Source organism: Psittacula echo (genome assembly GCF_963264785.1).
Source record: "Psittacula echo genome assembly, chromosome: 10".
In the NCBI taxonomy this organism is placed as follows: domain Eukaryota; kingdom Metazoa; phylum Chordata; class Aves; order Psittaciformes; family Psittacidae; genus Psittacula; species Psittacula echo.
This window is the reverse complement of record NC_137741.1, coordinates 15689271-15701717: the sequence shown is the minus strand read 5'-3', so window position 1 is coordinate 15701717 and position 12447 is coordinate 15689271. Positions and strand designations below refer to the sequence as shown.

The 12447-nt window shown below is 43.1% G+C and overlaps 1 protein-coding gene across 1 annotated transcript in view; it reads left to right on the top strand.

Annotated features, from left to right (window-relative positions):
* The window catches only part of AKAP13 (A-kinase anchoring protein 13), a gene marked incomplete at its 5' end in the record, with an annotated part of 147991 nt that overhangs the window by 84399 nt on the left and 51145 nt on the right, over positions 1-12447 (top strand). The window contains 2 exons of the mRNA XM_080626491.1: positions 4634-4715; positions 8459-8595. Of these exons, the coding sequence (XP_080482617.1) occupies positions 4634-4715; positions 8459-8595 (219 nt within the window). The remainder of the gene's footprint in view (positions 1-4633; positions 4716-8458; positions 8596-12447) is intronic.

Here is a 12447-nt window from a genome sequence, read left to right as displayed (position 1 = left end):
TAGTGTCAGTTACTGCTCAGCAGGGTGCACAAGTACTTAATGATGGACCAAGCAAGCTAGAATTACTCTGCTGAATTTTTTCCTGCGTGCAATGGTATCTGGTTTTAGCTGCAAGGTAGAACTCAGTCTAGAAGCAGGGGTGGGGGAAGAGAGAAGTGAAAACTTGTAAATTTAGGACAAAGTTAAAACAATGAGGGAAGATGAATCTCCCGAGGTTTGCTAGGAAATGAAAGTTAAAATCATCTGGTTCCTTCTGCTCTGGAGAAGGTGATTTATATCACTGCCGGTAAGGTTGACAAGTGCAGACTTTTAAAATAGCAGAAGATTTCCTGAGAGGCCAGGGTGTTTTCTTTATTGTGAGATGGAGGCAGGAAGAGTTAAAATTAAACCAGAGGGAGAGAAAGAGGACTTTTCCATGGTGGAAAGGTGCACAGGAGCTGGGTAGAGATGAGCAGGTTTTTCTAGCTAGCTCTTTGCTGTGCATTCATTTGAAATGACTTCTGAGAAGGGAGTTCCTGATTCTGGTTTTCATGGGCAGAGGACCACAAGTGCTGGAGGGGTTTAGATAACTCCTTAGGCAGGATTGCTATGCAAGGGAGAGGAAGGAAGAGTCCGAAAACAGAGGTTATGGGGCATCTGTCATGGCTCCCATATGATTGGAGACATCCCAACCCTGTTTGCCTTGCAGGTTGTCCAGCACTGTCCTTTCCTTGTGGAGAGAGGTTTCTGCATTAAGTGCCCTTAAGTTTCATATTCAATGTCTGCAAGAAGATGTCTCTGAGAGTCAGGAAATGTGTGCATGTGTGCCCAGAAAGAACAGTCAAACTCCAGCTGGTGTCCTAAAGCCCTCTTTGGACATGTAGTCTGCTAGTGTTTCACAGGCAAACAGAAAATCCTTTGGGATTCAGTTTTTGGTGCCTGGGGATGTGCTTCCATGATTCATTCTGTGTCTGAGCTGCAGATAAACACATTCAGGCTTCTGCATGGAAAAATATCTGGTTCTCTCCTGGCACTTTTTCAAAAGCTGCGTATTGAAACTCTGTTCCCAGAGGCTGTTTCGTATTCCCCTCTGCCATCTGAACACCACTGCATCCTCTGCTCCCACCACATCTTGGGATGCCCAGAGTTGATGGGCTACAATCCGTGTGGGCAAGGCACAAAGCGCATGGGGGTTTTATCATCTTCTGTGGGCATGAGCCTGTGGTCCTGGTTGTGCTTCTCTTAGCAAAACAAGAGACTAAGGGAAGAAGGGAGGAATAGTTTTGTGCCATATAATGCACGTGTGTGCAAAATCCCAAGACAGCTTCATCTTGAATTTCTTCATACTGGTGCATTCTCTAACTCCTGATGTGCAGGTGCTCTTCTTGTATATTATTATATTACTGTATTTTCCCTACAGCCCCAACTGTCTGTACCTGCAGTCACTAGTCCTGTGTAAACACAAGCAGAATTCAGTTGTTGAGGAGGGATTCCAGTATTCAGTCTTAGGCTGTGGATAGAGAGGGGTTTGTGTTTCTGAGTGTCTGTGGACCACCCAGTTTCCTGAGAGCAAGCAATAAACCTCCCTCAAATCCTGTCTGGGCTCGTTTTGGCATAGGGAATACTTGTATATAGTAGTGGTTTCCTTTGTTTGTGTTTTGATGATGATTATTATTTTTAGTGCTGAATTAAGGCTACTGAGATAAATATTTAGTTCCTAATGGTTTCTTCTGTGCAGAATCAGGTATATCTGAAACAACACCTTAAACCTTAGCGTTACTGTCTCATTGCTTTCTTTAATAGACGAAAACAGACGTTTTCAGTACTTGGCAAAGGCACAGGGCTGAGGAGAGAGCTGGCTGGGTGATGGGAAAAATACTCAAATCTTTCTTGAAAAAATGCCAATGTCTATAATGCATTTTCAGTGAATGACTCAATTGGTTCTATTAAAGGAAAAAATATATTGTTAATTCAGCCTAATATAGTTTTAATCTATTACCAGTCAACTGATAGGCTTGAGCCGCCTCATACTTTGCTTTCTTACTGCTAATTATTGAATACGATGTTTAATTATTCATTTGATATCCATGTAAATCAGGAGTAGTTCCCTTAAATTTGATGGGCATGCATTGGTTTAAGAGTGAGGAGGATCAGGCTTAATATGATGAGGAAGGAGATAGGTGCAGGCCAGCCAGAAGGAGGCAGAATTTGACTTCCGTTCTGAAATGGGTCGTTCCTTCATTTGTGTGGACTTGAGCACATTTGCATTTCTCCTCTGTGTGTTCAGGGCTAACCTCTAGATTTGCCTTTAATAAAATGCTAAATAGCGTGCTGCAAAATAGATTCTGCTTTGTCTGGACAGAAAGGAATATTAACATATTTATTGACCTTACAGTCATAACGTGATTTTTATTGGCTCTGCAGCTCTTTTGAGACAAAGACAGCATGTCTAGATTCTGCAGTATAAAGTTTAATTGCTAAGGTTTGATACCCCTCAGCCTTGCTGGGAACAGGGGTATCTTTCTTCTGTTGAAAGAATCTGAACAGTGAGCCACTGTCCATGCAGCAGTTAAAATTCAACATCTTTATGTCACTTTGGAAAACAAAAAAATCATTGTTTTTAGTATTGGCTTACAAAAGCCTTTCTCAGACTTCAGGCTGCCTCTTTCCCTCTCCACCTCTCATTTAATACACATGTCGTATGTGTAAATTGAGAAGATGGGTATGCAGGTGTGTGTGTATATGTGTTGAGTAGGGGTGCAGGGAAGGATGAGGTCTTAGATGTATGTACATATAGGGGTCTGATGAGATCTGGAACATGTACGTAATGCATGTGTGTGAGCAGATCCAGCAAGCAACTGGTACATCATGTGTGTACATCGTATCTGAGAAAAAGAGCCTGCACAACGGTGGGGAGGTCATCCCATGACCTGACTGATAGATAGAGCATGAGGTCTCCTTCACCTCTCTTGGGACACTCTGGCTCTTATTTCCCCTCTCTTCTCCTTCCTTGTCTCCCCCAGCAAGAGCTGCTGACTGGGGAAGATCACATCATCCTAGCTGCTGGAGGATTTTAAGGGCACGTTGGATTATGACCTCTCATATTATAACTGAGCCTGACTTGGCGCAGCAGAAAGGGACTAGTTGACCTGTCAAAGGCCCTTCCAACACCATTTTGTCATCACATAAGTATGGAGGAGGGCAAAACCTAAGGAAGAAAAATGTGCTGTAGAAAGTAGCTGATGAGTTGACTCTGCTGGGTGATGAGCAGAGGTGCTGGCTGGAGCCCCTCCACTGAGGGACAAGGGGATGTAGCCAGACCGGTGAGGAGCACCAGCCAACTGCAAATAAACAGTTCCATGATCTCAGCAAGGAAGGGAAGGACGTGGGTCATTAGTCAAAGCAGTAAGTCAGGTCAGGGGTAGGAGAGTGTTGTTTTTCTTTACTGAAAGAAAAAAATAATAAAAAGGAAAAAGCAGTGAATTTCATAATGTGGGAGAAAGGAGAACATTAAAGGGGATGAGAATATGGCAAAGGACTGCAAAAATGGAGCAGGGTCATGGAGGAGATTTGAGGACAGGTCAGAGGCAAAAAGGAAATCATAAAAATCCCTGTTTGACAGAGAGAGGGAAAAGGAAATTGTTTCAGAGAAGGAAAATCAGGAGGTTAGGAGATAGGAGGATAGGAGAAACAGTTTGCATAAATCAAAGTCTTCCATTTCCAGCTTTATTTTAGCTACAATATAACATGCAAGATCCTGTGTGTTGAGGCAGGTCAGGAGGGGAAACTACCTCTAGATTTCATGATGTGGGACATGGGTTTGTCCAGGTGAGACTTGCTTGCCTTTGACAAATAAAGGTGTTTGGGTAGGAGAAACCATGTTGCTGCTGAAGCAGAGAGAGCAAAGGGGCTTCCGGAGTCTACTGTCTGTAGACAAGATCGATGGGAAGCGTGTATTGGGTGAGCTATATGCTGGACAGCACAACCCAAGTGAGGAAGAGGAAAGCACAGGCAGATGAGGGAGAAGGCTGAGAACAGATCAGTCATCCTTCCTGAAAGACTGGAAGTCACAGAAGGGGTGAGGAGCAGGGTGATGTGATAAGGGCTTATGTTGAAATAAACCATGTGATGTGGCTTAGTGTTAAAAAGGGGGTTTCTAACAGCATCGTCATTTCAGTTAATGACAGCACAAAGTGCTTTGGGTTCTCACCATGACCTGGGCACTTCCCTAGCCCTCTTTCCTGCATTATCAGAGCGCCTTATTATCTTTAAGGTAATTATAGCAGTATGGGTGGTAGGGAATTGCTCTTCTAAAGACAGTGAACCAAGGCATAAAGCAGAGGAGTGTCTTGTCTGCAGTTGTGCTACAAATGGAAGTGAGAATTGAAGCCAGGTTTCTTCAGTCTTCTACTAGCAGTCTGAACATTGGTTCATCCTCCCTCTGAACTCTTGCCTTGAGCGTGAGCCACCCTGAAGTCATACTTTCCACGGAGAAGTGAAGTCTTTTGGAGTATTTTGATGGTTTGTTTAGCAATGCTATAAAACAGAATTAAGCCACAACAATCTATCTTCTCCTCGATGCAGAGTGACACTGCAGATGAGGATAATGTCGGCCAGAGTGGCCTTTCTCTGATTTGCTCTGTCTGTTTTCCAGATAAACCGTGAAAGCTGGTGTTCGCTGGAGCCATGTCCCGATTCTTCCCTGCTGGAGCACAAGCGGACACAGGAGTCTTCAGGTGAGCAGTGTCCAATGACAGTCCCATGGTTCTCCTCACCTTTCCTTTCCTTCCCTTCCTTTTCTTCTTGTTTCTGACATCTTTGTCTCAAGGGAGATGATATGTAAACTAAAGAAAATGTGTCATGGATCTGCTGTGAGTCATTGCCTTGCACATGGCTGCAGCACTTGACTTGTAGCGAGCTGTCTGGTGTGTCACCTTCTGACATAATTATGTTATTAAAGTACCTCAGTATTTCATCTTTTCTATTAAAAGGTGTGATGGGGCACACAGATGTGGTTGTTAGCTAAAAGGATAAAACAGCAAAAGAAAAGCAACGGAAGTTTAAACTCCTCAATCCGTATTTAGATCCAAATCAGTGACTTGATTTTTTTCCTTCTTTTATTTCCTCTCTGAAAGTTGCCATCATTTCCAGGCTTTAGGAAGCAGGAAGGCTGTTAAGAGCCATCATTCCCACACCCTGCCCACCAGCCATGCCGAGCTCCCAGCCCTGCAAGCTGGCTGGTGCTTTCTGGCTCTTCCACTGGGATGGAAAATCTTGTCTGGGCAAGTTTCGAAGAGGGATTGGTGTCCAAGATAAGGAAAAAAGCATTTCCTGTCATTGAATTATGCATGTTCAAAACAAATGGAGTAAATTATGAGGGCACTGAATAGGGGCTTTGCTTGGACTATTCACAGAGAGGACACTTCTTGCCTTGCTTTCATTATGAGCAGGGGTCTCGCCTGAATCTCCTTCAATTTAGAGACTTGAAAGAACATCACTGAGTGTCAGTGTGAAATTCAAACCCAGTCTTTTCAGGGTGTAGGCTAAGAAGGGATGATGCAGGTGACTGACCCGAGGGGTTTATTCTAGGTAGAAATTCTAGCTCCCATCAAAGTTAAAGACCTTTTTTAATTTAAAAATAAATAGTGCTGTTTAGAATATTCATGAAGAATGAAGAGTTGTTCCAGGAGTGTTTTACAGGAGAACCTGTGGAATCACCATACTGCTTCCTAACTGTGTCCCCAAATGTCTTGCCTCATGATATGATGTTTTTATGCTTCAGGCAAGAGTTACTGTGCTCCATTTGGTTGCAAAATGACGTGCACTCATTGGCATGCTAGATCTGTAATCCCATATTCATATGGATCAATATCAGATGCTTATTATCGAATCCAATATCATACAATAGAAATATAATATTTATTATGTAATCAGGTAGCCATATATACCTATATATATTCATAATTATAGTAATATATATCTGTAACACAAGCAGAACGAGGCAGGGTTTTAAAGTTGCTTAATGTGCCCTCCAGTCAGACTGAAGCAGCAGTTCTGCAGGTTCTGGCCTTTCCGGAAATCATGTTGTTACTGCACATGCATCCCTCCAGCTGCAATGTGGTGCTGTGCAATATAGAGGGGGCAAGAAAATCTGGCAGCACCTTGCAGCAGTAAAACCACTGTCTGTTGTAATATGGCTAACTTAAAACCACACCACTTATTAGGGAATTGGACCTTTTTGACCTGCTGAATAATCCAGCTGAAACGGTTGTGAGAACAGAGTCCTCAAATCTCAGAAGTTAACTCCATAAACTGCAGCTTCTCATTTTCTGTCAGTGCTTTTGAAATGAAATGCCTTGGAGGAATGTAGCAGATATGTAGCTATCAGCATGGAATTGGAGGGCTCAGCCCTGCCTTGGAAGACACAAGGGTTTGGAAAATGTATGTAGGAGACTTGCTTGGAAAGTTTCTTCCTAGGGCTTTTTACTATGTAATTTTTTTTTGCCTCTACATTACGTGCAGCAGTGTTTTACCATCATCATTTTATTTTCCCTTGCACTTACACAGAGAGGAGCAGATAAGCACAGTTGTGCTGTAAATGAGCAGGGGTGTATGGGTGATGGGATTCACAGTCCCCATATTGTGGCAGTGCTGTCACCGGGGCTCACCAGGTCACGGGTGTGAGAAACAGAGCTCAGTATTGTGCAATGCCTGTACAGTTTAAAGCAAAGAAAGTAAACCCAACGAGCTAACTGCAAAAAAAAGGGAGGAGGAAGACCCTCCCCAGACATCCAGAAATAAAGGAGAGTGGAAGGAAGAGAGGGTTTGGGAATTGATTTCTCAGCACAGACAAGTTGAGGTGTGGGAGTCCCCATCACACCGGTCCTCATTGTCCTTCCCCACTGCTTCATTTCCTCTGTCCCTCAGAGGCTGATGCAGAAGAGGCTTCACTGCCTCTCGTGATTTATCATCGGGGTGAGGTAGCCATCCCTAGACAGATCTGAACCATCCCCACTGATTTTCCACTGGAACGTGGCTGGAGCCCCTTTGCTTTTCAGTCTGGGCTGTGGAGATGCTGTGCCCGTGCCAGCTGGACGGCCGGCACCTCGCAGCCTGCCCTTCTCTTCTTTGCTTTTCCCTTCTGGGGTTTTTTCCCCCTCCCTTTTTCTCTTCCCCCTCCTTTCTCCTCCTCAGTGATGGAAAAGCAGTTCAGATTTTCCAGGTTTACTGAAAGGGGAACAGGCCCGGGGAGCAGCCATGTGCTGCCTCCAATAACTGCTTTTCCAGTTCTCTGTGGTGTGGAAACTCCTCTACAGAGTAATGGGGTTTCCAACTGGCTTTGGCTCCCCTCTGCCCTAGACGGGGGCAGCCCCACTGCCATCAATAAACTCCCATTATTTTCTCCAACAGTGAAGCTGGGACGTTTGATAGTTCCTGTCAGGAGCAGGCTGAGGATGGGGAAGGGAAAAAGGTGACTTGGAGCTACCTGTCATCATTGCATTGATGTCTAAGCTTGATGTTGCCAAGGGTGGAGTTAGGTGTAATTTAAGAGTAAAACCAGCATTTTATTGCCCTGGCTCCTCTCCAGGGAGCTAAGTGTGGTTTGGATCTACTGAGTTAGGGGACATTGCAAGATAACACCTCTGTGTTTAAAAAAACACTAATAATTAGAAAATATTTTAAGCTGGGAGAAAAGAATATTCAGTTATTGCCAAAATTTTCATTAATGCTTTTGCCTGAAGGCTGAACAAATGAAATGACATACAGGCATTCTTTATGCAAATACCTGTCTGTTAGAGGGTTTTGGAGAGGAAGGCCAGTAGTGTTTTCTGTGCTGCTGATCACCTAAATACAGAGAGCTGGAAGCATTTTGGTAAAAAGAGATGCAATGTGTTTGTATTTCAGTATGAGGAGTTATGAAAGCTGAGAATTAAAACCAAAACCACTTCATTTTTGAATCTTAAGAAAGTAAAGCTTGTCATGGAAGTCATGCTAGTGATTTTTCAGTGACAGTTATACAAGGAGGAATGAAATAATCATCCCAATATGCATTTAAAGCACCTTGGCGCTAAGGGGGAATTGATTCTTTAGTTGAGAAAGCAAGCAAATATCAAGTTATATTTCTGCCTTTATTGAATATGTCTCTAACTTTGCACTTGTTGCAATCGATGAAAAACATCCTGTTATTTTCAGTGTGGGATACCTGATATATAGCATATTTATTAGCACCTCAAGAAACAAGCATGTTTAGTGCAGAATCTTTGTTTCCACCATGTGCTTCAATGATGCATTACCAAGGAGTTTTAAACTCTTGAATTGATTATTAGCAAATTGCAGGCACGGTTTGGGGAGGTGAGCTGTATAAAACTGTGTTTGCTGTTGGGTTTAAATCCTTGAATTTACAGAGAGCGTGTGAGTTGGATGTACAGATGCTATAGAAAGCATCAGCTTGTAACTCTTTCTGCTTTGCTCCTTATAGAATGTGAGAACTTCTTGGAGGATGGGCTGAGTAGCATCTGTGCCCCGTCACAAGGTGTTCTGAAAAGAGAGTCCGGGAGCGAGTCTGACCTCTTCCCCTTGCCTGGTGATGGAATGGAAGACCTTGTCTTTGGAAAGGTAGGAAAGCCTGGTTGGGATATGGTTAAAACATCTCCAAGGCCTGACTCAATAAACCTATACTGCAGATGCAGATTCTCTTGGTTTCACTGGTGAGTTAGAAACCTGGAAGCAATTATCCTAGAATGGATAGATAGGAAGGATGCGGTCCCCCCTTCGGATGCGGCAACACAGGGGTGTTTTACTTGCAGCAGGATTCCAGAAATCTGCAGCCCCCAATGTGAAAAAGATAAAAGTAAATTTTGACTGTCCAAAAGTAAATCAGGCACATGGGGAACTAGAAGAAAAGGTGGATTGTCTCGCAAGGTCATTAGGGATTGGATAGATGATATGAAAGCCATCTTTAACTCCTGTAACAAAGAGGTTTTCTCTGGCAAATGATGACCTCTGTGCTGACACCTTCAAATTATACACTGTAATTCTCAGAGGAGCCAGTGTTCTTCTGTAAATTCAGCGTGACTCCCTGGATAGGAAGGAAACAGTCTAAATACTGAAGGCAAATTCCAGTGAATAGTTTTGTTGCCGGGGTGACATACCTCTAATGCCTTTTTGCGTGCAAGTAAACGTTTTCAGGTTTGCTTAAAATCAACAGCAGAAGTCATTACTAACCTTAGTCATCCCTGTGCCCTTTGTGTTGCTCGTGGCTGAGAAGGGGAGGGAGGAGTGGGTGAGTCCTGAGATCCTCCTGAACAGGGGATGCCGCCCTGTAGCATCAGTCTTTTGCTGGCTGCATCAGCGCAGCCTGAGTTTATTCAGAGCATGATTCTGGTTTGGTTTTTAAGAATCATCTTGATGGTAATTCGTATTCTTCTTGACATGAGTAGATTATGAAAAAAAACCCAGAAAGAATATAGTGATGCAGAATCAAAGGGGACACGAACCTTCTTTAGAGCAGCCATCACCGTTGGTCTCCACTCCATGAAATCATGGAATCATAAATCCCATGCTCCAGCATGGTTCCTGCTCTGAAAAAACTAAACTTTCAGAGTAGGTTTCACACTGGTTTTCAGAGAAATACATTTAACAGAACAAAATTCTGTTTGTTTAAATCAAATCAGATGATGGTGAATATTTTCCAGCGGGACGGGAAACACCACAGCCCAGGCTAAGTGATCTCATGGGCTATAAATGAACAGTATAGTCATCCTTAATGCTTGTGGTAGGGCACAGAGCTCACCAGCCTCACCCTTTCCCATCTTACCCTCAAAGCGATGCGGGACCCTGCATTGTGAGACTGTAAGGCTGTTTGGCAGAGCACAGGCTGTCTTCAATTTCCTTGTGTAGAGTGGCACGAATTATGACAGCTGACTGCCATTTGAGCCTGATTTAATGCTTCTATGGGGATGCGTGGGAGAGGAGAGCTGTGGGAACACAGTGCATTTTATAGAGTACAGAATTCCACCTTTTCCCTTTCTTATGGTGAGAGCTTCGGTCTCCCAAGGCGAGAAAGGAAAATCACAAGTTAAAAAGAATAGATAGTGCAATGTAGTAGGGATGCTGCAGGGAAAGGAGGTGGTGGTGGGGAAAGCAGATCTTCAATTGCCAGTGCAGAGCGGGCAGAGGGAGGAAATTATTTTCTTTATAGAAAGGGAATTTGTTAATTTGGCAGCATTTGCATTGTTCTCATTATGCGGTGGATTGCAGACTTCATCTACAAATGGGTTCAAAGGGTTCTTGGGTTGAGTTTAGGAAGTTATTCAAAGCCAATCTCAACCTCGGTTGCTTTTTCTTGCCTTGCTTTGCTGACTAACCCAGTTCCTTGTCTCCTTTCTCAGAATTCATCTGAGTACCTTTTCTACAGTTAAAGTTACTTCTCAAAGGACCAGAGACACTAGTTTAGTGTAGTGAGCTCATTCCTTAATTCACCTTTTGTTTTTAGACTACTGAGCCCAGCTGGTAGAAATTCAAGTTATAACTGTTCTTAATAACCACTAAAATAAGTGCTGGATGTAAGCTTACTTCTGAAAGATACTGAAAGGTGTATGTCTGCTTTGTAGTGGGTTAGTTACAAGCCTGTGAAATAGTACAATTTTCATAGCAAATTGGGAAGAGAAGAGAACATGTTTTTGAACAAAAAGAGGATCTCAAACAGTGTCAGGCTGGTTATTGTTATTGCTAGTCCTGTTCTTGTTTCCATTTTGTATGGAGCAAGAGTTGAACCTTTCATCTATTAAAGTTGGTTTTTATCGTATAAATCACTTCTCTGTTAACTGCATAATAGATTAGGAGGAACATGCCATTGTTTGTCCAGGGCCTTTGGGCTGCTTCCATAAACATTGCTTGAAATTCAGAGATTCTAAGTCCTGGCTTTGTCCCAGGACCATGAAGAATTTGGGGTGTTGGGGTCACAAAGTCTGCAGGTGCCTTAAGCGGTCCCTGGTGTTAGGTGTGTGCTCTTCTCCTTACTATCTCCTTGTCATCTCCTGTGTTTGTCTGTCCTGTTTCCTTTCTCTGAAGGACATGAGCTGAGCTGCATAACAAGAGCTGCTGGGTTCAGTGAGCTTTAGCACTAAAACCTGACTTGGTTTTTCAGGCTTCAGAGACTGTCACTGAAATACAGAGATTGCTTCCAATGTAAGGTCTAAGGCTTCGGCAAAAAGGTTTCTTTTCTTACATCAGTGCTTTATCCCCTTTTCTTCATCATCCTGCTTTTCCTTCTCCATCTGGGCAGCCTTTGCAACACCCTCCTTCTGGAATGATTAATGCTGCATAAGGTTATTTCTCACAGTCATCTGGCAGCATCCTGGGGCGTAGCCCATGCGCTTTGCTCATCTTAACTTTTAACCTGCCACCGAAATTCAGCGTTACTGGGAAGTTTTTCAATGTGCCTCTTGGGGAATGATTCAGACAAACAGCCCTCGGGAAGTCAGGAACCCAGAGATCATTGTCAAAGAAAGGGGTTGCAGCTTGACCCCTTGAATGTTGTTTGATTTCTGCCTTTGTTTTGGTTTGCTCAAGGAAATACACAACGACATAAATATTTTGCATTTATTTGTTCCAGAATTACTGTTTCTCTGTAAAAAGCCAAACACAAAACCCCAGCATCCATGCAAAAATACCAGACCCAAAGGAATAAAAGTTTGAAGAGAGTTTCCCTTTCACCAGGGGAAGACTCTTGCAATCCAGATCACAAAAATGATGATAAATAATTAATAGAAGACCACTGTTGAGGTTAATTTTAGGGAGCCTGGAGCCATAGACAAATGAATTAAAAAATCACTCTGCTAGATTATGTATCAGAGAATCGTAGAATGGTTTAGGTTGGAAAGGACCCTAAGATCATCCATTTCTAATCCCTTGCCATGGTCAGGGGCTCCTCACACTAGACCATGTCACCCAAGGCTCTGTCCAACCTGGCCTTGAACACTGCCAGGGATGGAGCATTCACAACTTCCTTGGGCAACCCATTCCAGTGCCTCACCACCCTCACAGTAAAGAACTTCTTCCTTATATCTAATCAGAACTTCCCCTCTTAAAGTTTTAACCCATTACCTCTTGTCCTATCACTACATTCAACCCAAGCAAAGCTGTTGACTCGGTTAGTATAATGGGATGGCAAATAAACCTCAGGATGTCAGTGTTTAATTTTTTTCTCTCTTTCTTTAAATACTGTACCACCTTTGATGTCTTTGTCACATGGGAGATCACGGGATGGAGTAAGTTTGTCTCAGCTCTTCAAGTGTTGTCATCATGAAAATGAGTGAAAGAACATTTTAATTCCACTTATCAAGACCTCCTACAGAGGGACTGATTTAGTTGAAGTTATCTTATACCCCCGCCATCCTAGTGATTTCACTTATCCCTATTCTTGCACAAGTACAAATGTTCTTTCTCAGAAAACTCACTTTTTAT